The sequence below is a fragment of the Artemia franciscana genome, chromosome 8, assembly GCF_032884065.1.
Source record: "Artemia franciscana chromosome 8, ASM3288406v1, whole genome shotgun sequence".
In the NCBI taxonomy this organism is placed as follows: domain Eukaryota; kingdom Metazoa; phylum Arthropoda; class Branchiopoda; order Anostraca; family Artemiidae; genus Artemia; species Artemia franciscana.
The window spans coordinates 39,268,931-39,295,558 of record NC_088870.1 but is presented as its reverse complement, the minus strand read 5'-3'; the positions used below and the strand labels follow the sequence as shown (position 1 = coordinate 39,295,558).

Here is a 26,628-nt window from a genome sequence, read left to right as displayed (position 1 = left end):
GTTGTTTTTTTTTTATTTAGTACTATAAGCGACCTTATAGTATTGCTTTTGACTTAAACAGGCGAGTATAACTTTCTATTTCCCTTCTAATGAACATCTGAAACTATAAAGGGGGGGGGGATTATCCAAGGGTAGTTTTCAAGGGGTTAGAATTTTCCACGGGGTGGGGGAGGAATTTTCCGGGGGAACGCCTAGACCAATTATGCTTCTTGTAGTTGTTGACACTTGAGGATATAAAGAAAAACTAATTTTGATAGAGCAACGTCCTTGGGGCGATGGATCCAACTTGGGGTACAGGGTCGATGAAGCTGTTTTACAGGTACTTTTTATTAAACATGTTTCTTCATTGTTGCCCTCAAAGGACGATGTATGCTTATGGATTTATTTTTTCACCTTGAAAAACAGTAGCACATGAAGATAATGTTCTTCAAAAACCAAGAATATTCTTACTCGAAGAAAAGAGTTATTAGTACTAAAAATAAAAAATAAGAAAAATAAAAATGGGTAAGAAAGAGTTCATTTGAAGAATTTTCTAAAGTTTTTTAGGCTTTTTTTTATACAAACAAAAATAAAGTTTCTGGTTAATAGTGAAAATGACGTTACCAACAGCAAATACGAGATAATAAATCCTCGAAAAAATCCAGAAAACCCATTTTCTACCGTTTCCTGCTATAGTTCTTTGCAGGTCATCTCTATAAACCGTAAACAAAAAAGGAATCACAATTCCAATTAAACTCGAAACTAAAGCACTTTTGTGTAAATCAAAAGAGAATATCAGGAGATCCGCCAATGTCCATGCTCCAATCCAAAATGACACTACGAGGGGACATATCACAAATGCAGATATAATAAAATTTATAATCCCAGAACAAAACATTTGCCACTTATAGTTCATTTTTGCTTAGCATATACTACATAAAAATGCGTAGTTGTATTTAGTTTAATTTTCAGATAAGACTAGGTGCAGGTGAATAGGGCCTTTACTATTAAACGGTTTTATCTGGTTGTATAGATAGAGCTGATATTGACTCTACAATTTCCTTATCAGATATGTTTGATCTCGAAGAGGGTCGATTACAATTATTTTTGAACTTTGTTTTCTCGGATGTGATGATTATATTGCATAAAACCAGTTTATACGTTTATTTGCAGAAAGTAAAAAATGCCAAAAAGATGTGTTCAAAATAATAATACTAGTCTAACTCTAGATATAACTCCACTCTATAAAACAAAATTCACTCACAATAGTGAAGTCAGCATGAATAAAAAAGTCACTTAGGTTTTACATATTAAAGTTTGAAGATCATTATTTATTGCTTCTGTGATTGATCACCTTTCTTGCTTTCTCTGAAGTCAATAAAAATTTTCGGGAGTGTTGACTTACTAAAATAAATTCTGGAAGAATTTTTTAACCGGAGAAGTCAGGTTGAAAAATAAGTTTTTTGTATTGTTTGAATTGTAAACTTAGTTATTTTGAACTCTGAGCGATAATATCGGGGTAGTACTATTTTCGACCAAGGAAAATTAAAATACTGAATGAATTTTTTTATCAGTTTTTGCAGATATACCAGATATAATGATATGCTCAGAAATGCTCGTATTTCAGGCTTCACAAGCAATTTCTAGCATTATAATTAAAATATAAAAAAAATTAAGAGCAAAATAAAATTATTTAGTATCCCTAAGAAAATTAGTATTCCCCCAGAAAAAGTTTAAGTCAGTCTCTTTGCCAGATGGTATTCGAAGAAGCTATCGAGGCAAAATATAACAATTAATTAAAAGTCTTATTGTAAGGTCAAATTGGTTATTTTGAGTTTAAGAAAAATTTCAGAAATAACTTCGGGACTATTCTGAACACGTGGGTCAAATTCCAAGTATGTCCATTTTTTCACCGTCAAATCTAAAACGAAAAAAAAAATTGTCTTTCAGGCCTACGTGCAGGATTGGTGCCTTGGGATCCCTACCCCACCCCTACCCTCTAGACCTAAATTTTTTTGTTATTTTCCAGTAAAATAATAAATTTGCGATACGAAAAATCAATTTCTGCTTGTTTTATTCATATTTGTGTTCCCCTACCTCTGAAAAATTTTTATGCTTGCATACACGGATACTCGAGACTTGACACCATAGTGTTAAGCTAGATCTAAAATGAACTTTTTCTCTTGTAGAACAGTGATCTACCAGAACTACCACCCCTTGGGGTTCTTTCCACGATTTTTGGATTTCAGTCATTAGGCCTGGATCTTGATAAAATTGTACAAAATAAATATTATCCTAAATACTTTTTGTAGTAATACTTTTATATTCCTTTTTATATTTTACTTTTTATATTAGTACTAGCTGTTGGGGTGGCGCTTCGCGCCACCCCAACACCTAGTTGGTGGTGCCCCCCCGCGCGTGTAAGTAGTTACGCGCCATATTAGTTACGCGCCATTGTAGTTGTGTCCCTATGTCCCACCTGTGAATATAGATATATATATATATATATATATATATATATATATATATATATATATATATATATATATATATATATATATATATATATATATATATATATATATATATATATATATATATATATATGTTTTTAACTACGTAAAACTTGCGAATATACAACATTCTTTGCTGTCCCATTGTCTGTACATATAAATAGATTGTCAGGTTTACCGACTCTTGAACATGCAACATATAATGGTCCATGGGAAAACAATCCGTATTCAGATCTATACCTCATGATTCTAATGATTGCCCTTGAGCTTTGTTGATGGTGATTGCTAATCGACCATTCCCTGAGTCGCCATCGTCATTTATATATCCCCCTGTGCACCCCGGCGTCCCCTTTGTAGTTATGTCCCTGTGTCCCGGTCGTCATTTATATTCCCTGTGTCCCGGTCGTCATTTGTGTCCCGGTGTTCCAGTCTGTGATTTCTCTTTGAGTGTCCCGGGCGTCATTTATATTCCTTGTGTCCCGGTGTCCCGGTCGTCATTTATATCCCCCTGTGCCCCCCGGCGTCCCCATTGTAGTTGTGTCCCTGTGTCCCGGTCGTCATTTATATTCCCTGTGTCCCGGTCGTCATTTGTATCCCGGTGTCCCGGTCTGTATATACATTCGTTTTTTAGTTTTGTTTTTCTCCTTTATTTTTTTCCTTTTTTCTTTTTTTTCTTTTTTAGTTTATTTAGATTTTTAGATTTTTTAGTTTTTTTTTAGGCTATTAGTTTTTAGTTTTTTTGTAGTTTTTACCATTTTTTAGTTTTTTTAGTTTTTTTTTTACTTATGTCCTGGTCGTCATTTATACTCCCTGTGTCCCGGTCGTCATTTGTGTCTCGGTGCTTTGTTGATTGCTAATTTATATTATATTTATATTTATATTTTTTATATTTATTAATATTTTTTTAGTTTTCTTTTTCTCTTATTTTTCAGTTTTTTCCTTTTTTTTAGTTTTTTCTTTTTTAGTTTTTAGTTTTTTTTTGTTTTTTACCTTTTTTTAGTTTTTTTAGTTTTTTTAGTTTTTTAGCTTTTTCAGTTTTTTTATTAGTTTTTAGTTTTTTTTTTAGTTTTTGCCTTTTTTTAGTTTTTTCAGTTTTTTTTTAGTTTTTAATTTTTTACCTTTTTTTAGTTTTTTTTAGTTTTTTAGCTTTTTTAGTTTTTTTTCTTTTTAGTTTTTTTTGTAGTTTTTACCTTTTTTAGTTTTTTTTTCTTCTTTTGTATTAGTGTGAAATAATTCAGACGTCATATGCGGACAAACACGACGTCACTCGACAGACAGACAGACAGACATAACCCACAAACAACTTATTTTTATATATATTTATTCATATTTTTTTAGTTTTCTTTTTCTCTTTTTTTTTTCAGTTTTTTCCTTTTTTTTAGTTTTTTTCTTTTTTAGTTTTTAGTTTTTTTTAGTTTTTTACCTTTTTTTAGTTTTTTTTAGTTTTTTTAGTTTTTTAGCTTTTTTAGTTTTTTTAATTGGTTTTTATTTTTTTTGTAGTTTTTGCCTTTTTTTATTTTTTTCAGTTTTTTTTTAGTTATTAGATTTTTACCTTTTTTTAGTTTTTTTAGTTTTTTAGCTTTTTTAGCTTTTTTTTCTTTTTAGTTTTTTTTGTAGTTTTTACCTTTTTTAGTTTTTTTCTTATTTTGTATTAGTGTGAAATAATTCAGACGTCATATGCGGACAAACATGACGTCACCTGATCCATCCACAGATCCACACACAGACAACTTATTTTTATATATATAGATAGAAAGTATATTAGTTAGATATTACATTATCATTTAATATTTTGAGATTTTTCCGACTTATAGGATTTTTAAAAAGACAATCAAAGGTTAATGCTAAGTTCTTTGTTGCAGCCTTTTGAGCGGCTGGTACAAGCTACCAGAAGAAACTATCAGTGCTAAGTAGGTAGAAGTTTTCAAAAATCCCTTGAATTAAGAGGGGAAGGGGTAGCACGGCAAAAACACTAGGACTCTCCTATAAAAACTGTCTAAAAAATCAAAAAGGAGCGTAAAAAGCATAACCATGTTTTTATGAAACTAATTAGCTCAGTGTGACAATTAAGGAAATTAAGAAAACACTAAATGAAAGGATTGTATTATTGTCGGTAAAAATGATTTTGGAGGATTATGAGCGGTACTTTGAGAATTTAAAGCGCAAAGGTAAAAAATTTTAATATGTTAATGTTGTAAATATTTACACGGGTTATTTTTTTACCAAAATATTTGTCATTAAAAAAAAATTTAATGGTCGATAGGAAAGTTCTTCCGACATGGATTTATTCTTTTTCATGGACATTATTTAAGGAGTAACCCTACCAAATACAATTAAATGAAACATGTACATGCACTAGAATAGGAATCCATTCCCCTCCCGTCCTTTCAATGCCAGTACACCAAATTTACCTAAAATTTCCCTAATGTCCCTAAAAAATTCCCAAATTTCCCTAAAATTTCTAATAATCTTGCATAAATCCTTGGTAATTACTCAATAAAAAATGAAAATTTTTAACGACAGTAAGGAGCGACATTCGAATTTAAAACTTACAGAAATCATTCCGTATATGGAAGGGACCGTCCCCTCCTCAACACTCTACTCTTTACGTTAGAGTTTTTTATTACTTTAAAAGGTAGAGTTGTGAAAAAGAGTGAAAATTTAGCGTAAAGAGCAAGGTGTTGACGAGGGGACAGCCCCTTTCGTATACTGAATAACTATTGTTCGTTTTAAGTTTTAATGTCACTCTTTGCTTTCAGTTAAAAAAAAACATTTTTTTTTATTGAATTTCTGACCATTTTTCAAATTATACCAAACTGCATATAAATGTTTGATAAACTGTTTTTTTTTAAACTGTTTGATAAAAATTTTAATCACTTAATTCTAAAATTCTCTTCATTTTTTCTGACTAAAATCAGGGATCAGCTGCGTTTGAACGAGTGATCTCTCGCTCAACATTTACATTTAATTTCATGTTGATTTCATTTCATTTCTATCTGCATTTTGCAGTACATTTCAATAAGAAATACTATGTGTAAACAATATAGCCAAATTTCAAAATTTATAGTCCTTTCCGGCATACAAAGGGGGTTGCCCTCTCCTCATCAATTGGCTCTTCAAACTAAATTTTTTAGGTACTTTAATAAAACCTTCTTATTGTTCTAATTAAGTGACTCTTGGGTTTCAGGAGGCGATATTACAGAATTGGGAGAAAATTCAGACAGTAGCATAAATAGTGAGATGTTGAAAAGGGGTTAAACCGTCCATAAACGTAATAATTTCTGTTCGTTATAAGTTTTAATGTTTCTTATTACTTTCAATTGAAAAACTGGTTTATGTAATTTAATTTTTGATGATTTTTTAAATAATACCGAGGAATCCGGCTCCATTTTGACGAAAAAATACCTCCCTTAAAAAATTTTTAGCTTAAAAGCTTCAAAAATTAAGCTTAATTAATCTTATATATTTGGAATCAGCATAAAAAGTCAATTCTTTTGATATATCTATTGATATCGAAATTCTGTTTTTTAGGGTTTTGGTTACTATTGAGCCGCATCACTCCTTACTTACAGTTCGTTACGACGAATTGTTTGGCAACAAGAAAAAGTATCATAATATAATGAAGTACCTATAAGATCTTTATTAGATTCAGAAAATTTAACAAAATTCTACGACACAAAAGAGTACAAAAAAAAAGATTATAATGCAAACCATATAATAAATAATACATAAGATACAAAATAAAATCCACCAACTATTTATCTACTTAAAAGAATTTACAACAATAATAGAACTGCACGAGTAGTGAATTAAGCAAATAAAGATCAGAATCTAAGCCCAGAATTTCAAGGCACTTATAAATGCAGCTTTTAAGGTTAATCATTCGCATTGACATCTATGATGGAGTTTCATGCCATCTATAACAAAGGGGCACTAAATAAGTAAAAAAATCCCATCGATCAGCTTGAATGTTGATTGACAAACGAGTCTGAACTTTTTTAGCAGTTGTAAAAAGTTTAAGGAAAGGTTTTAAAAGCTGCAGAAGATACCAGAATTCGTAATAATAGCGGTTGCTAGACATGGTTCCAAAACATCAGTGGTTCAAAAGGTTGAGGGAGACAGGATAGATTTTTTTTTAAAGTCTAATAATGGTTTTACCTTCGTGTTTGATCAGTATTCTAAGCATAATAAGCATTGTGGAAAATGTAGGTAGATCCCTCTATCCGTGTCTATAATAAAAGAAATTTAGGATTCTTATATATGTTTTTTTCAGTAGAAGGACGAAGGGCTTCCAAAATATGTGCTTTTTGGCAATCGGGCAGAGGGGAAAAAAGTAAAGAAAGAACGCCCACAAATACTGTGGTTTCAGTTCATTTAAATTCATTGGAAGGGACGAAATGTTATTTTTCAAAATCTAGGGGGATAAACTTCCCGTTTTTGTTTAATTATTCGATAAAAACACAATGAAGATACACTTAAATAAAAATTATCTCCCCAAAAACAGATTTTTCAAAACCTAGGGTACATATGCCCATGCACGCAATCCCCTCCCCCTCCCACCGATTGACGTTAATGCTCGAATGGATTGACAAGAGATTATGCAAAAAGATTTAAAGGGAGTGGGATGTTTGTTGGTGTGGGAAAACAGTTAATAGTTGAATCTAGTGGGGTTAAAAAAGGAGCATGATCAGTTGCATCAGCCCAAGCTGCTTTAATGATACGACGAATTGTTATTAACCGTAGGGTTTATCTTCCTTGGTAAAGTTGTAAATGCCGTAATACCCTACAAGAGTATTGCAAGAGTATGTGACCAAAAAAGCTGCACTTTAAAGGAAGCTTTGGACTTTAATGAGGAAAATGAAATTAAAATGACAAGAAAAACACACATTCAACGTAGCCAGTTAGGTGTACTTTGACAATAGGAAAAGCAATTCATCCTGTACATACCCGGGGATCAGTGAGAACTTGGTATCTGATTATTTTTCACGAAAATCTTTAACGCATTTCTCTTTGTATGTGTTCTTAAGCGAAACTATCATGGACACGATAAATTATTAATAATAAATGTAATAATTTGTTAGACCCGAATGGTCTTTCATCAAGTATATTCAGATTTGAGCTAAGTTATACACAAGACAGTTGATTTTGCCAAGTAAAAACGAACAGGCGACATCGCTATCGCGGATTTCAAACGCTTTGATGCTATCAGACCGGAAGTAAAATTATTTGGTGTTCTGAGGAAACTTTTTCAGAAAAGAAAATGGTAAATGCAATTATATTTTAATTTAAAGAAGAAAAAGAAATTATGATATTCGTTTAAATTTTAATGTAGAAATATGAACCACTCGCCAAGCAAAAAATTTCCCTGAGAATAAGTAATGGCAAGAACAAGTTGTCACCAAGACGTAACAGAATGATTCGTTATTCTTATCAAAATTTCGTCGCCTCCTTGAACGAATTTCATCTGAAGCAACCTGAATATTTACCCTAAAGAAGAAATTTTTCTCAAGGTTGTATGAAATCCTCTTGCCAAAGTGGGATTCAACACTTGTCATTAACTATCGTTACGTTTATTAGACTACTCCACTCTTCTAAACAATTCGAAAAATTATAGATGCAAGATTTGGACTGTCCACCAATGACATAATCTGTAATTTAAGATTTATTATAAATTAAAACTACCAATCCTGTTCCAAAGGAATTACTAATCTCTAGAAATTCTTAACGATTAATAAAAAACTAATAAAATTAAGACACTAATATTGAACAATAGCACAACTATAGATGTAAAGCTTTGTTTAAGGCACAGTATTCAAGAACTAACAACTTTGGCAAAAATCAAATTGGATTTAGCCCTGTTTTTCTTTGGCGTTTCACGGACGAATTGAAAAGCTAATCAACCAACAAAAACTGATAAAGCTTTTTTTCTAACGCAGCATTGGAAGACAGTGTTTCAACTTGACTGATTCATTTGGTGTGTTGACCTTAAAATGTCAAATAAAAACGCGGGTTTAATCAAAGACAGTTAACATTTAAGAAAAAAATAACATAGTGAAAAGTGTATACAAAAGTTCTGCCAAGATAGTTGACGCTGCTATTTTTTTTTTTTTTTTTTTGCTTTGTTTTTTGTTTTTTTTACTTGCATTAGGGCTTTTCACAAATTTGAAATGGTAAATGCAATTATGTTTTAACTTAAAGAAGAAAAAGAAATTATGATATCCTTTTAAATTTTAATGTAGAAATATGAACCACTCCCCAAGGAAAAAATTTGCATTTAGCTGATTTTTGAGAAAGAAAAAATTCAATTTTTTTTCACTGGAATATTCTATTTTGTGTATATGCTTTCTCTCCTAAACAATGGCTTCAATGGGAATTTTTTGAAATTCCTCCCTAGTTCATTTTGACCTGCATTGCAAGTTTCTAAGGATGGGTAGCTATCATAACATAGTATGTTACATGAATGCCTATATATATGTATATATATATATATATATATATATATATATATATATATAGAAGAAGGTATGTGAAAGAACACCACGGATAATTTACTTTTTATGCTGTGTTTGTTGTGTTGCAAAAAAATAATTTTCATAAAAATATAGTTTTAGACTAATGAGTGATGTTGCAACTGCGATTGCAATACGATAGCAACTACGATAGGTCTTACATAGAGTCTTATTCCTTCGTTGTTTTATATTTTTATTTTTCGTAAATCTTCTATTAGTTTAACGTATTGATTAATTGATTGTATTAATTAATTTATTCCATTACTTAAATTAAATATTTATCTTGTTGGTGGTATTTTTAAGGCTCCTAATCTTTACTTGGTTGAGACAGGTCTTGCTGTTTACAGAGGGCACTGTCTTTTGTTTCCTTTTGATTTTTATTGACATTTCCCCTTGTTATACCAGTAGTTTAAGAGAAACCAAGATTGAAAAAAAAATCATAAAACAGTCACTAAAAAAACACTTCAAACAGTGATAAACAAGCAGTGAAATAAAGCTATAACAAAATGAAACAATTTATACTACTGTTTCTCTATACACTATAACTTCACTGGAAATGTGGTTATTCAAACACTTTGTGTTGTGATCGCTTTCGTCTTTCATACCCTTCGCTTTTCCGTTCTTATCTTCATTTTGAATTGTGTCTTCATTACCTTGAAACTACAAAAAAAATTGTAATTAACTATCTACCTAAGTTCTACAGCAAATAGTGTCATAGGTGTAAAGTTTTCATTCCCGGGAGGGGGGGGCATTCAAAACCAGTCCTGGTGTAAAAAAATATCCCGATTATTCCAGAGAAGAATTTCTTGGTTTTTTCCGTATGTTAAGTACTACCATCCCGGATCAAAGATGAAAGGCAAAGAATACAAAATCAGTTACTATCAATAACATGTAAATGTGTAAACTCAAGCACTTCCAAATGCCATTCAAAGGAATGAAAATGCTACAACCCTTATCTTTGGTTCCCACTGATGCAACTTCTTTAACACAAAACGGCTCGAGAACAGTGGAAGCAGGAAAATTTCAAACACGATTACACAGAAACGATTCACTGCATTCGTTTAAACACAAAAAAAATATATTTGAAGAGCACATGCATTGGAATATGCTGAATCAAATTCTAGAAGCTGAGACAAATTTTCATTGGACTAACTTGTATTAGCCCAGTATAGCTATGTCTAATTAAAAATATAATTCTTATCTTTGATTTGTCTGGAAATATCCCCCAAGGCCTTGAGTGTTTTACTGCGGTTGCTTCGGGGTTGAACTGCTAAACACTGTCGGAAATCACCTCCAGCAACTAAAATTTTTTCTACCAAAAGGATGTTATAACGTACATGATGTTATTGTAATTTTTTACATACATAACGTCATTGTAATTTATACTACACAAATTCATTTGCAAAAACCATAATTAAGGCTCATAATAGATTTTCTCAGACTTCTGACCTATCAGATCGTTTTTTTATGCGAGAATATCCCAATATACATATCTTGAGATATGTACATATACATATACAAATAAACTTTATTTCACCCTAGAATGAAGAAACGTGTTACTTTAACGTCCGCAAAGATGTACAGGAAAAATGGAATGAATTTACACGAGATTACCTACCCTAGAACGGAATGAAGTTCTTTGGTGTGAAGGGTAAACCAGAAACAGGAATTGAATTCATACCAGAGAAAAATTATGTGAATTCCGTCACATTTATATACATTCAAAGAGCAAAAATGATATCATATTTTCCGCTGGGGTGGTCGTATCGTTTTTACATTTAAGGCACGTGCAAAACCGATGCGATGCGGCCTTGCTGTCAGATCATACGAATCAAAAGAAGACATTTAAAGGCAAATTTGATTTAAGGTTGTTTATGAATCACACCAACAAACATTCTACTTACATTTTCTAAGAAGTAGTGATAAGGGAAAAAGGCCACGTTCTCTCCTGTTTCACTGACATCTCGAAGCACACCTCGAACTAAAATGGAATGTGATGCACCAATGAATGTCAAAATCACAAATCCAACAGATGCCGTTAACATGTTGCTCAGAAATGGATTCTCTACAAATAGCAATTGGAAAAAGAATTTAAATGGGCTTACTAGCCATGGATAGGAAGGGAATGTCAGACCACTATATTGGGGATATCGCAGATTTGTAATCCCGGTACCCTTTGACATCCCAAATATAAATAGTAGATAAAGCATCGATACCTTCAAGACAAAAACACATGATCGATTTTTATTACTAAAATTTTTGGTTCGTGGGTGGGTAATAGAGGTATTACATCCATAGCAATATGTTCGCTTTTTTCTACTATATGTAATACTGCTTTCTTTTTTCCCATGGTAACAGTCTTAACGGGGAGTGGTTCCACTGGTACCCTGTACATGCAGAATGCGCTATTATGCTATCTACGTTTTTTTAATGCCGTTCTTCAGCACCAACCCTTGTGATATGTATCTCCGTTTTAGATATCTGTAAAATTTTTGGATGTCCATTTAGCAAGCTTCTGTCCAACTTTAGAGTTAAAGAGGCCCCATCCAGATACTGAAGACCAAATTTTAGTTGCATACGTGTAAGAAGCAACACGATTTAGGTTATTACTTCTTGTTAGACTTGTTTTTAATAGAAGGTCTAGAACCGTTCTATGGGTTCTAGGTGAGGGTCTGATTTCCTTTTTAATAATCCTTTTCCGTTTTTTTCTTCTTTTTTTTTTAAAGACAAAGTAATAGCCAGTTTTGTCAAGGAACTACCTGTACTGTCAAACTTCCCAATTACGTTTATTTCAGTTTTGTCGTCATGCATCAAGTTTTACTAATAATACCTAGGATGGCAACCATCTTCTTTTTCTTTTCTTTTTAATCCAGCTAGGACCAAAAAAAAACAAGACATCCTTAAAGAGAGTGCAGAGAAGCCATAAGAAAGAATATAAAGGAGGCAGAAACTTCATGGGAGACAAAAAGAGTGAAGGTCTGGAGAGAGCGTAATTGGGGTTGAGTGTGCACAGCAGGTTTTGGTGGCTTGTTGTTACGGTCAGTTCTCATTAACAGCAGTAGTAGCATTTCTCAGTAGCAATAGTAGTAATGGTGGTAGCAGTATCAGAAACCTAAGTAAATTAGAAATGAGATAATAGAGCGAACTGGATCAATTAATCTAATGTTTTCAATTTTATGAATGAAAGTAATTACCTACATTTAACACCAACGACAAAAACGTCAAATATCAAATTTGGAATCAGTGGACAAGTACAAGTGTGTAGTCGTTGGTCAGTAATGAAATTACTGTCATTGGTACATTACTGTCATTACAGTAAGGGTCATTGGTCAGTAATTTGTACAAGAAAAATTATTTGAAGTAAAGATGAAATAAAAAATTCTGAACCTAAAAGTTTAATTTTTAAGTACTTCTGCGAGTGAGGAAAGGGATGTTACATATTAAAAGGTAATTTTGAGATCTATATGATGTATGGAACGGAATCAATTCTGGATTCAGTTCTGGATTTCAAAAAGTCATCCTATCTAATCCAGCATCAAATCTTTTGCTCAGTGGATACTTTCGATTCGGTAAAAAAAAATTTGAATCACCAGAACAAATTCGTCTTTGTAGAAGAAATCATACTTGACTAGTAGTTTTAATATCGCCTTGAAATACGCCACCGAGTGGCGTTTTTGCTTCCGAAATGGACAAGCTCATAATATAACTCTATGATGTCTTAAACCGAAGAACTATCTAAAACTTTCCAATAATAGAGTTTTTCTTCCTCTCTGAGGCATAATTGCTGTTTCGTTTCACAAAATGGCCGGAAACGACAGACGTAATCTTAGCAATGTTTCACACGACAAGGCATAGCAGAGTCCCCACGACATCGTATGTGGACATGAGAGACGATTCACGACGTCGTACTCTCTTTTTTAGTCTGGGAATCCTTTGAAATTATATTGTGACACAGCAGATTCCTCACGACACTGCATAAAATTATAGGAGACACCTCACAACTTAGCACAAGGAGATATCTGGGAGTTACGAACGCTATATAAAAGGCATGCGGCAAATCGCCACACCGTATAGCAGGATAACATGTGGTTCGTAAGATTTTTTATTATTTTCCAACCACTAACCTTTTCTTTCTAACGAGACCCTTGTCATAATCCTACTTTAGTCTCCTACCTACCACAATCCTACCTTAGTCTTCCTTAGTCTACTTTACGGAGGTAGGAGACTACCTCTACACAGGTAGGAGACTAAAGTAGGCACATTACATTAGCGGCATCTTGGTAATTCATCTAATTTAAACACGTGTGATTTAATGTCGGGAAAATTTCCTTACATTCTCTTTCAAAGACAAGTATTTTTTTTGTTCTAAAATTAGTGTTGTGTTAATATTGACTCGTAATTTTAGATTCATATTTCTACGGGGCCTTCTAAGTAAGGATTTTGGAAATCCTTAGCCTTGAAACCAAACAGCAAAGCCAGTGGCCTTTTGTGGTTAGCAACAAGCTTTCTAGTCCAAATGATTTCTTATTTTTCTTGATGTTTTTTGTTCAATTTAATTTGTCAGAATCCTAGCCTAATTTTATTATTTTTTGAGTAAACAGGTGAGATTATATGCTTATCTTTGCGTAGGGGTGGGGGCCCTTTTGAGGATTGGTAGTAAGCACCCCATTCAGCTTTCTTTTATTTAGGTGTTTTTTATTATATTTTACCTTGGCGTACATTTTTTTTTAAGTCATGAAGACAAAGGGGTAAACTGTTGCAAGCGGCCGTTTTTTGAGGGAGGACAGAGTAGCACTTACCTTGGGCGCAGAATTCTTAGAGTCGCTGTAATCTAACGGTTATAATTTTTGAAATTTCTTTTTTATTCAACTAAAGTATGGGGTGCGGAAGGAAACTGAAAGTAATTATTAAATTATTAATTAATAAATAAAATTAATATAAGTTAAAAATAATAATACTAATTAAATTAAGGTAATAATAATAAACAAACAAATTATAAACTAATTACTAAAATAAAAATAAAATGAAATTTATAAATAATAAATAATCAAATAGTAATAATATTTAAATTAACATAATACTAATTAAAATTAATCATTCATTGATAATTAAATTGATAAAAATGCCAGTAAATGAAAATTTTGTTAAAATTCTTCCAGAAAATTCTGAGTGACGGGAGGGGGTGCTAATCAATATTTCACCCCGGGTACAAGAAAGGGCAGAACCGCCACTGACTGTGACATTGTATATGGGAATACAGGCCATTCTGCGACACTGCATAACGAGAGAGGGCGCACCCCGCAACATCGCATATGGAGATAGAATGTGCTTCACCCATCTTGAGGTCTTTATTGGATTTGGGGACACTTGTACTTTTTAACACTTTAATTTGTGCCTTCTTTCTGATTTTTAGTTCGTACAATTTTATGCATAATTTCATCTTTTGATTCTTACAGTTTAGTATACCTTCTTATGATTTTGGCAAAATTTGAATAATTTTCTGAAGCAAACGGGGGGGGTCTATATGGGGGGGGTCTATATGTCCCTTTCTTTGGGCCATGGTCCTTCTGGAGCTTGGGGGCACGCGTCCTATTTTGTTTTATTTATTTTGCCATTTTGTGTAATTTTTTAGCTTACTATACATTTCTTAAGTCTAATTTGAAGTTTTGATTTTTAGAGATTAGGCGTGCCTCCGCAGAATCTAAACCTATTTTTGTTATGTTTCTTGAGCAAACGGGCGAGTTTATATAACTCTATCTTGGGCCCAAATCCTTTTGGGGTTTGGGTTTACAGGCCCTATTTGCCTTTCTTTAAGGTACGCATGATTTCTAATTTGTTAGTTTGTACATTTTTTATGCCCCATTTTATCTTTGATTCTTACAGAATAGAGTGGTTCTAAGAATCTTAACCTACTTTTTTAATTTTCCAGAGCAAACATGTGAGGTTATACGGCCCTGAATTGGGGCCCTTGCTCTTCTTGGGTTTGGGAGCACACGCCCTACTTGGCTTTCTTTTCCATCTTTTCCACTACATATTTTAATAATTTTACCATTTAGAAGCTATTTCATGTTTGTTTAGGCCATGTGGACACATTGTTATTTTTTGTACCGACAAGGGAAACAAAACTCTCACCATTTAACTCAAATATTTTAGCGTTTGCCGACAGACGAATACTTAAATTTTTTTTACCACCCTCTCCTTCTTATCTCTAGTCCAGAAGAGACGGAACCCTATAGTCTAAATTCTAGGATTATATATATATATATATATACATATGTATATATATATATATGTATATATATATATATATATATATATATATATATATATATATATATATATATATATATATATATATATATATATATATATATATATATGTATATATATATATATATATATATCAAACAGTTCGTGGTAACAAACTGTAGTAAGGAGCGACCCGGCTCAATAGTAACCGAAACTCTAAAAAATGGAATTTATAAATATATAATAAATATAGAATATATAAATATATAATATATAAAAATATATAACTTTCATCAAGATTAGTCTTACCTATCAAAAGTTACGAGCCTGAGAAAATTTGCCTCATTTTAGAAAATAGGGGGAAACACCCCCTAAAAGTCATACAATATAAAAGTCAATCAGATTCAGCGTACCAGAGAACCTTATCGTAGAAGTTTCAAGCTCCTATCTGCAAAAGTGTGGAATTTCGCATTTTTTGCCAGAAGACAAATCACGGATGCGTGTTTTTTTTGTTTTTTTTTTAGCGGTGATCGTATCGACCCAGTGGTCCTAGAATGTCGCAATAGGGCTGATTCTATCGGAAATTAAAAGTTCTAGTGCCCTTTTTAAGTGACAAAAAAATTGGAGGGCACCTAGGCCCCCTTCCACGCTCATTTTCCCCAGAGACACCGGATCAAAATTCTGAGATAGCCATTTTATTCACCATAGTCGAAAAACCTAATAATTATGTCTTTGGGGACGACTTGCTCCCCCGCAGTCCCCGTGAGAGGGGTTACAAGTTACAAACTTTGACCTGTGTTTACATATAGTAATTGTTGCTGGGAAATGTACGGACGTTTTCAGGGGGATTTTTTTTTTGGTTTGGGAGGGAGAGTAGAGTTGGAGGGGTTACGTGGGAGGATCTTTCCATGGAAAAACTTCTCATGGGGGAAGAGACTTTCAACGAAGGGGGCACAGGATTTTTAGCATTATTTAAAAAAAAACAATGAAAAAATAAATATGAAAAGTTTTTTTCTACTGAAAGTGAGGAGCAGCAATAAAACTTAAAACGAGCAGAAATTATTGCGCATATGAGGGGTTTACCTCCTCATAATACCTTGCTCTTTACGCTAAAGTATTTTTAGTAATTTCAACTATTTATTCTACGGCCTTTGTGATTCAAGGGTCATTCTTAAGGAATGGGGACAGAATTTACGCTTTAGTTTAAAGAGCGAAGTATCGACGAGGGGTGAACTCCCTCATATACGCAATAAGAACATAGAAGTTCGTTAAGTAAGTTAATTCGTAAATTAGGTCTATTTTTTACAAATGGAAATGTTCGTAAAAAATTAAAAGTTCTAGTTACCTTTTTAAGTAATCAAAAAATTGGAGGGCAACTAGGCTTCCTCGCCATTTAGGCAAAAAAGAATTAATATGCAAATTTCGTTTTAATTATTCATGTGCGGAGAGCCAAGACCAAAACATGCATTAATTAAAAAACGTCCAGAGATTAAATAAAAAAACAAGTTTTTTTAAATGAAAGTAAGGAGCGACACTAAAACTTAAAACGAACAGAAATTACTCTGTATATGAAAGGTGCTTTTCCTCCTCAACGTCCCGCTCTTTATGCTAAAGTTTTTTTCCTTTTTTAAGAAGTAGAGTTAAGAGAAAGAGTCAAACCTTAGCGTAAAGAGCGGGGCGTTGAGGAGGAAAAGCCCCTTTCATATGCGGAGTAATTTCTGTTCGTTTTAAGTTTTAATGTCGCTCCTTACTTTCATTTAAAAAAACTTTCTTTTTTTTATTTAATATATATATGAGCCGAGGCTCAGAGTGTTTTTTCACTGTTAAAAAAGTTTGGAAGAATAGGAAGATTAGTCTGCAAACTAAGATTAGAATATTGGAAGCTCTAGTGATGACACTGTTCAAATATGGCTCTGAAATATGGGCGCTCCGAAAAGCGGATAAAAATTTACTAGATTTTTTCCAGAGAAGTTGCCTACGGATTGTTATGGGTATCCGGCTGACTGACCGTATTTCAAACAGTAGGTTGTGCGAAAAATGTGGTTCAATCCCGCTTTCTAGGGCTATAATAAAAGAAAGGTTGAGATGGCTAGGCCACGTTTTGGGGATGAAGGATCTCTCCCCTATGTCTGGAGGAGAAGGGCAGACCATTCTCCTTGCCTATTTCTAAATTACAACTTTTTCTGATTTCTTAAGAGGCTAGCTGATTTTTATGCTTCTATTTCACTTCGTACATCTAGTTATAGTGATACTGATATACATTGCCACCCCCCTTTGGTCCAGGAATTTACAGATTGCGGAAAATTTGTTGCGTATATTTCAATGGAAGTAATTTGAAGTGGGATAAATGATCCCTAATGCTTACTTTTTTTGCCTCTCCTCCACACAGCACGATATAAATGCCAGAAATTTGAATATTTTTTCCGAGTTCTATATTTACTAGTGCGAATTCAGGATATGAATTTCGGATAAGTTACCTTCGGGTAAGACAACAGAATGATACCTTCTCACGCATCAATTTATACACTAGTAGTAAGAATCCATCACATCTCTTTTCATCTAATTTTAGTGATTATAGGAGGGTTTTATTGCACTGAGTGATAGCAAGGGGATACTGCGCCATATAGGGGCCTCAAAGAGAAAATCACCGCACTGTATAGCAGGATATATCTTAATTCGTAACATTTATTATTGTATTTTCAAACCACTTATACTTTTCTTTTAAAGAGGAGAAGTCCTAATCATTCAGCCTAGGACTCTTTTAGGTGTTGGAACTCTTTTAGGAGTTTCATATTATAGGCGTCTTGGCGATATATCTAGTTTAAACGCGTGTGGCCTAATACAGGGGACACATTTTCATTATGGCTTACTTTGCTTTCATTTCGCTTCTCAAAATGCTGTTTGATTGCAATAAGATTAGTTTTTTGTAAACTTTAATGCATAATCTTGAATTCACATTTATATTGGTAAAAAAAAAAGGTAAAGGATACGGCATTAGACTTTACAGTCCGTACCGGCGGTGCTGATCTCCGTTTCTTGGCCCTTCAGCCAGGAAGTGCAATGGGGGGTTGGGGGCCAGCCATCCTGTGCTTTTGCACACCCTTCCTGTTCACCATCCCAGATTTCTCCAGGTACCCATTTAGAGCTGGGTCGACTCTGGCTAAGCTTACAGAGTCACGCCACTGACCCCCGTCTCAAACTGAAGAATTGGGTACTCTGGGATTCGAACCCGTGTCCTCTCAGACAAGGGATCCTGGGATGCCGTTGGAACATAACGGTAATGGCATTGACCTTTTGTGGTTAGCAAGTATTTTTTAGGCTAATTAACTTATTTTTCCCTCCGAATATGTTTTATTAATCTTTTTTTTTTAGCAAAAGGGCAATCATATGGCTCTGTCTTTTGGGCTCTGGCCCTTCTGGGGTTTGGGAAAAAACGCCCTAATTTGATTTCTTTTCCATCTTTTGCATTGCTGTTTTTAACATTTTTAACATTTATCATCTTTTCAACGTTATGTAATTCCATTTATTAAGTTTAGCTGCTTAGTTTCTGTAATTTTACTATTTTACCATAAGGTTCTTTTGTTTGTTTTTTTTTTTTAGTTTTAACTCCGTGCTTTGTAGCAATTCCAACTTTCAGCTATATCTTTTATTTTTAATTTCAAGTTTTATGTTGGTTATTTTCATCTTTTTCAAGTTTTTATGTTTCGTCAGGGGTATTTGGACATATTTACAGTTTGGGACTCACAGTCCCTGTTTTTACTCATCTAGACCTACAGGGCCCTTCCCCACACTTTATTGCAGAGGACTTTTTGACAAGCGATCCTCCAGGCCAATATCTGTTTTATGTATTTTTCTAATTTCTTAAGAAACAATCAAAGTTTTAATCCTTCAAGCTACCTTATGCCTTCTAAGTAAGAATTTTTGAGATCCTTATCGCTAGAACAAAACGGCAACACCAGTGGCCTTTTGCGGCAAGTCAAAAATTTTAGTCTATTTGATTTCTTATTTCTTCCGAATATGTTTTGTTCATATTTGATTTTTTTTTTTCTGACCAAAGGGGGAGATTATATGCTTCAAATTCGGAGTTCTACGGTTTTGGACCACCCATCCTGTTTGATTATCTTTTCCATATTTTGTACTGCTGTTTTTAAAGTTCTTACCATTTATCAGCTTTTTAACGTTATGCAATTCCAATTATCAAGTTTAGCTACTTATTTTCTATAACTTTACGATTTTAACACCAGTTTTTTTTTAGTTTTAACTGCGTGTTTTTTTAATTCCTACATTTATAATTTAGTTTTTTCAGCTATTATATTGTTTTTTATCTTTTTCAAAATTTTTATGTTTCATCGGGGGCATGTGGACAGATTGACAATTTTTGGGCCTAATAGTCTTTGATTATGACTTTTTAGGCCTACGGGGGCCCTTCCCACCACTCTATTAAAGGGGGCTCTTGGACTTGTCGTTCTCTTTCAATTTCTCGGGTGAGATTAAATCCTACCTGATTTAGTCTATAAATTTCAAACACGTTCTTTTTCTTTTTATTTTTTAATTTTGTTTTATTCTTCTTCTTGTTCATCTGAAAAATAAAACTTAATGCTTTTCTCGAAAAATTCTATTTATACTCTTTGAAAACCTGGGTATATTTAAACTCTTTTGATTTAGTTAAATCGTCAAATTAATACCCTTAGTCATTCTTAGGATGGTTCTAGGAGTTTACGCCACAGAAATCACCCCCTGTGTAAAATACTCCACCGTAAAATACCCCCACGGAAAATACCCCCTAAAATAGCCCCCCCCCCCATTGAAAATACATTTCCGTGGAAAATGCCCGGCCCCTCAAAAAATACATCCTCGTTGAAAGGAAACTATTCCTAAAAATTTACTTCTCAGTGGAAATTGCTCCGACCGTCTCCACCCCTCTCAGAAAACTCTCCCTCAAAAAATACCCTAAGGCTTCCCAATAACAAATACTCCCTGTAAATAATGGACAAATTTAAAAAACTTAAAAGGGAACTTAAATTTATACAATGGAGATCCCTGATTATCCGGGGGGCTTATTTTTCCGGGAGGATATTTTCCACGGGGGAGACACTTCCTGGATGGAATATTTTCCAGGGAGTGGAGGTATTTTCAACGGTGGGTTTTCCGCGGGGAGTAAATGCCAACCACCCTTGGGTGGGAAATATCCTACCACTCTGGTACCACTTTTATGATACTGGACCTAGGCATTCTCCAGGGTTCTTGGTATCTTTTATTTTTTTTTATGTTTATTTCGCTGGACGCGTCAACGGGTGGTGCTGTTGACCGGGCAATTGACGGGGGAATATGTTTAATTACACTTGTTTGAATTGCATGTAATGAAGTATGTATGTTGTATTTATTTAAAGAAGTTTTTTTCCATCCCGTGCATTACAAATTTGTCTTCTCAGCCGGACTCAGGACATTTTGTAACTTATTTTATTATTAAAATGAACCTGAACCTAAATCTGAACTCCATGGAAAATAAATTCCCGCAGAAAGTAAATTCTTCGCAAAAACTTCCTACCCCTTGAAAATTCTCCCAGAACCGCCCTACCCCTACAGAAAACTCCTCTGCAAAGAAATATTCTTATGTTTCCCAATAACAAATACTATCTGTAAGCAATAGGTAAATTAAAAAACTTAAAAAGGCATTTAAACTTCTATAATGGTATTTATTGATTGTTGTGTAGTTACGGATGGAGGAAAATACCTCAAATGGTGCGTTATAATTCCAAAGCATCCCAGCTCTCATTAAGCCATCAGTCAAATTCGGAATTAGCTTTAAGGGAAAGAAAAGGGGAGGTTGGATGTAGAAATAAATCTATAATTTTTAGGGCCAAAACCAAGAATCGGTTGTTTTTTTGGGGGGGGATATTTTCCGGGGGGAGTGTAAGATAGAAACTTTAAAAAATGTATCAAAAATGTAAATTGATATCTATTCCCTATCTATTATTGATATCCATTATGAAAGTAAAGAGTAACTTTAAATCACGAAATGAGCAGAGTGCGTTCCTTATAAGAGGGGGGGGGGACTACCCCTTCATCAACCACACCTCAAGCTCATAATCACAGAAACTTCGGATATTGCTCATTATATTAGAAATTGAGAGTTCTAGTTCTTTTTTATAAGTCAAAAGTGACTGGAGACCAACCAGCCACGAGGGAGAGTATTTTCCAAGGGTGTTGTATTTTACGAGGGGGTATTTCCGAGGGAAGGGTACTTTCCGTGGGGTATCTTCTGGGGGAGGAGTATTTTACGGTGAGGAAACGCTTGAACCACATACCCAATATCTCTAAAGACATAGCTACTGGACTGATCAACTATAATAACAAAAGCGGTCTCAAAATTTTGAATAGAAGTTTTCAGAAAATTATGGGCTGAGGAGCAGGACTGCTTGCCTTCCAATCACTTTCGACACTTAAAAATGGCACTGGAACATTTAATTTCCGATCCAATTAGCTCCTTTAAAAGTGTCAATGATATTACTAGCTATAATAGACAAGTTTTGCCTATGATATTGCTTATGTGCCCTTTTAAAAACTTGCATGCATATAGTCTTTTCGTCTAATTGAAACTCTCCCTAAATGGTCTTTAAAAGTTTCACTTTTATACCCTTAGAGTCATTAGTTGCAGTAACCATAGAAATAGTATTAAAGGTTTACACATAGTGTCTTCTGGCTACTTCAAACTAGTTCACAGTTGAAGTAATAGTATTAGTAATAATATTAGTAGTATTAATAGCATTATCACTAGCACTAGTAGCAGCCATAGCATAAAAATATTTGCCTTTTGATCAGTTGAGCATCCCTCTCATCAAGTACTGAAACTTTCAACTGAATACAATTAGCCATTTATATGACGTTGCCGATATGTCCTTTTGATAGCGTGTATATCCATAAACTTCTTGAAACTTTCATCTTAGCCATCTTAACCTTACCAGCAGTTGCAATATAATTAGTAGTTGGAGTAATAATAATTGTAGTAGTAGAACTAGAAAATATAGCAGTAGTAGCAGTATAAATAAAAGCGTACACATGTTGCCTTTGAATCGATTGATCTTTCGCATTAAGCATTCTCTGAAAGCTTCAGCTTAATACCCAAATCACTTCTTGGTATGCGCCATTTTGACAATCAGCATACACACAGTATGTTTTGATTGAGTTCAAAGTCCCCCTCAATGTTCTGTCAAATTGTCAAGTTTTCTCTTGATATGGTAAGCCGTTCCAAAAATATTGCTGATACGCCCTTATCAGCAATCTGTATGCAAACAGTATGTTAATTTTTAATTCAATGGCTATCGCACAATATCGATAATATACGTTCTGGGAAACAATGGTATTGGGTGATGGGGGACTAGTTGCCCTCCATCGCTTTTGACTCTTAAAAGGGAACTAGAGCTTTCAATTTCAAATTAAATGAGCCTTGTCTAAATTTTATACTACCACCCCTTCCACAAAAAACCGTATATGCCCCTGGGTCACAACTTACAACTCTTGTCCCCAGGTTCTGAGGTGATGTTTCAACATCGAAGGCCTTGCTATACGATCTTTAGGCTATTTTAAATAAATTTGCGATTTGAAAATTTTCGATCGAATACATTTGGGAAAAAAAGAACGTTGGGGTGGGGGTGCTGGCTGTCCTCCGATCACTTCTGACTCTTAAAAAGGACACTAGGATTTTTTGATTTCCAATGGAATGAGCCACCTCCAAAGTTTGTACGACCACTTCCATAAAAACCTTAAATGTTAGCAATGGGTAACTAGTATAACTAATAGCATTTCCCTTAAGGCTGTGGAGGGTCGGGGCTGTCATCCTCAAAGATATAATTTCCAGACCTTTCAACTACTTTGAACAAAATCGCTATCTTGAAATTTTGACTGGATGTGTTTGGAGGAACTAATGGCCCTTTCAATTTCTAATCGAATAAGCCTCTTTTGAAATTTCTATGACAACTTCTTCTGTACGAAGTGCCCTGGTCTAAACAAATAGATAAATAAATCTTTGTTTACTTAGGCAGCGCTATTGCGAAGTCTGTGAAAAGGGGCATGTTTTATCTTGGGAGTGCGGTGAAAAGAATCCAAGGCAGTTCAAGGATAAGTTCAAATAGGGCTTTAAAACCTGCAAAATTAATTCTTAGTTCTGTATACTAACTTGCAAAAAGGACAGCAAAAATACTCTTTTTTATTAACCTCGAGCCAAAATTCAGAGAAACGTAAATATTTTCTTTAACTGCGTTGTAAACATGTGGTTCTCAAAGATTAAGATATTTAATTATTTTCTCAGTCTGAATGAATAAATTTTGGAAACGATTCAACAGACACGCTTTCGGAACATTTGTTTATTGACAATAAGGAGAGACAGTTTAAAAGAATTTTACGTTATCATTTTAGCGGTTAGGTAGAAAATGTTTAAAAGTACAGAGTTTGAAAAAAGAGCAATAAGAATAATCATGCTCACAAGACCAATTGATAAGAAAGCCAGATGTCCATCCCTTTCGAAACTAGAAACATCTGTTTAAAAAAAAACAATAACCAAGAGAATTTTTTTTCAATGCTCAAAAACAAAATCGAAGTTCAAAAAGGGGGGAGAGCAAAAATATGTAAAAGTAAAATTACTAAAATATACTTAAGTATTAAAATCAGTAAAAGTATTGAGTTTGAAAAAGGCTATAAGAATAAGATATAGAATCATATGTTTATACGATACACGGCATTGCTTTCTTTGCCGTAATTTCAATTGGTTCTGAGAATGTAAAGCTAAATAAAAGGCCGAAGTTCTCACTAAATATTGTGTTTTTCTTTCACTTCTCATTAGATTAAGGACCAATTTTGAACACAAGCAGAAGGGGTGCTTACCGGCCCGGGTTAAAACTATTGTGATTGAAAAAATTGACATTGACATTTAATTTTTTTTTGACAGATTCCCTCCAACACCACTAGAAAAATTGATATTTTTTAAGTTCATCAGTCAATTGGGCTTTACATAACTTGATATTTTTAATTCGTTTTCCTCAAAACACCGACTTTTTTGACAAAATACTTGTTTTCAAAAGGGACTAAAAAAAAAAAAATTTCCCAACAATCTATGGATGTTAATGAAAACGGATGTTTTTCAAGTTTATTAGTCAATTGGGCTTTACATAACTTGATATTTTTAACTCGTTTTCCTCGTTTTTCCATTTATGCATCTATAACTAAAATTAATTTGATATTTATGTCATGTAAAGTCTAACCCATTTTACGCTCCTCATTTTCACTGATAATCATAGATTTTCGAGAAAAAAAAATTTTGTTCTTTTTGATCTATTTTGAAAAACATTTTTTATGTTTATTGTTTTTTCTTTTATTAGTTTCCTGCTAAGCAACTTTTATATGTCTAGTGAAAAAAAAATCACAAAAAAAAGAGGAATAAAAGGGGGTTCAATACCTAAAAATCCCTCTCATCTAGACTTATTTGTGTATTAAATAAAAGAAACTAGTTTTTTTTTAACTGTAAGTAAGGAGCGACATTAAAACTTAAAACGAACAGAAATTACCCCGTATATGAAATGGGTTGTCCCCTCCGCAATCCCTCTCTCTTTACGCTAAAGTTTTTAATTGTTTTAAAAAGTAGAATTGTTGCAAAGAGTCAAACTTTAACATTGAACATTTGTTAAGATACAAGCATTATACAATTGGACCAGGGCATTACGACTGGATCTCTCCTCACTTGGGACAAGGTCTATGTATGCAGAAAAAGGGTTTTGTGGCTATCAGTAATAAACATGTGTTAGTACACGTGTGACCTTGAATGTTGTGCCAATTTGGACTTCAAGGTAAGTAAGCGTTTGAGCACGTCCGATTTCCATTTCTTTTACCATAACACATATATTCTCCGTCGATACTCTATAAATGAAAAAAAAATCCACGGATAAAAACAGTTGGCGACATAAACATATCTTACCTTAAAAGCCGTACACATGCAGCTTATTTCGGTGTACACACGCAGCTTATTATTCGGTGTCGATTTTCCAAATCGGCACGCAGCTTATTACTCGGCTTATTACACGCAGCTTATTACTCGGCTTATTACACGCAGCTTATTACTTCCGTACACACGCAGCTTATTATTCGGTGTCGATTTTCCAAATCGACACCGAATTACAAAGAAAACGGCAATTATTTGACCTTGAAAAATTTTCTACTTTCTGCTGCTGATTTATAACACCATCGAATTTCCTCGTAATCACAAATAAAAAATACTCAATCGTTTCCTTTTCTTCAGCAGGAAAATCAAATAAACTAAATAATAATAACAATTGAATATTTAATAGCAAAAGAAATTCATACTTTCATATTGAAAGGATTCAAAACGTGATTAAAAGCTTTTGAGTAAATCATGCAACTATTAATCAACAGTAGTTAACTATTGGGCCTATGATGTTTGATTTTGAAAATCCCACGTAGAGGAGTCGTTTGCCCAATGAGCTGCCGAAAAAAGCTACATGTGTCTGGCCACTTACAGCAATTCTACCTTACTAAAACAGCTTCTTATCAAACAGTTCGTAGTAACGAACTGTAGTAAGGAAAAAAAAAGAAATTTTGATACCAATTACATCAAAAAAATTGTATTTTAATGCTGAATTTAAATATATAACTTTCATCAAGATTAATCTTACCTATCAAAAGTAACGAGCTTGAGAAAATTTGCCTCATTTTAGAAAATAGAAGAAAACACCCCCTAAAAGTCATACAATCTTAAGAAAAATCACACCATCAGATTCAGCGTATCAGAGAACCTTCTTGTTGAAGTTTCAAGCTCCTATCTATAAAAATGTGGAATTTTGCATTTTTTGCCAGAAGACAAACCACGGATGCGTGTTTATTTGTTTTCCAGTGGTGATCGTATCGACCCAATGGTCCTAGAATGTCGGTAGAGGGCTCATTCTAAGGGAAATTAAGAGTTCTAGTGCCCTTCTTAAGTGACAAAAAAAAATTTGAGGGCACATAGGCCCCCTCCCACGCTCATTTTTCCCAAAAGTCACCGGATCAAAATTCTGAGATATCTATTTTATTCACCATAGTCGAAAAACTTAACGACGATGTCTTTGGGGACGACTTACTCCCCCGCAGTCCCCGTGGGAGGGGTTGAAAGTTACAAACTTTGACCTGTGTTTACATATAGTAATGGTTACTGGGAAGTGTACAGACGTTTTCAGGGGGATTTTTTGGTTTGGGTGAAAATGAGGTGGGGGGGCTACGTGGGAGGATCTTTCCATGAAAAAATTCTGATGGGGGAAGAGAATTTCAATGAAGGGGGCGCAGGATTTTCCAGTATTATTTAAAAAACAATGAAAAAATAAATATGAAAAGTT

At 33.7% G+C, this 26,628-nt stretch overlaps 2 protein-coding genes across 4 annotated transcripts in view; both read right to left on the bottom strand.

Annotated features, from left to right (window-relative positions):
• LOC136030407 (uncharacterized) overlaps nucleotides 1–962 on the bottom strand; it is a 51,618-nt gene extending 50,656 nt beyond the window's left edge. The window contains exon 1 of the mRNA XM_065709364.1: nucleotides 604–962. Within this exon, the coding sequence (XP_065565436.1) occupies nucleotides 604–895 (292 nt within the window). The 5' untranslated portion in view covers nucleotides 896–962. The remainder of the gene's footprint in view (nucleotides 1–603) is intronic.
• A 2,368-nt stretch (nucleotides 963–3,330) lies between these two features.
• LOC136030406 (uncharacterized) overlaps nucleotides 3,331–26,628 on the bottom strand; it is a 74,711-nt gene continuing 51,413 nt past the window's right edge. For 2 of the 3 annotated variants that reach the window (XM_065709362.1, XM_065709363.1), the window contains exons 6-7: nucleotides 10,906–11,066; nucleotides 3,331–9,661 (exon numbers count right to left, since the gene is read on the bottom strand). In XM_065709362.1, coding sequence (XP_065565434.1) covers nucleotides 9,518–9,661; nucleotides 10,906–11,066 — 305 coding nt within the window. In that variant the 3' untranslated portion in view covers nucleotides 3,331–9,517. The remainder of the gene's footprint in view (nucleotides 9,662–10,905; nucleotides 11,067–26,628) is intronic. The other variant, XR_010618273.1, reaches the window with a different exon arrangement.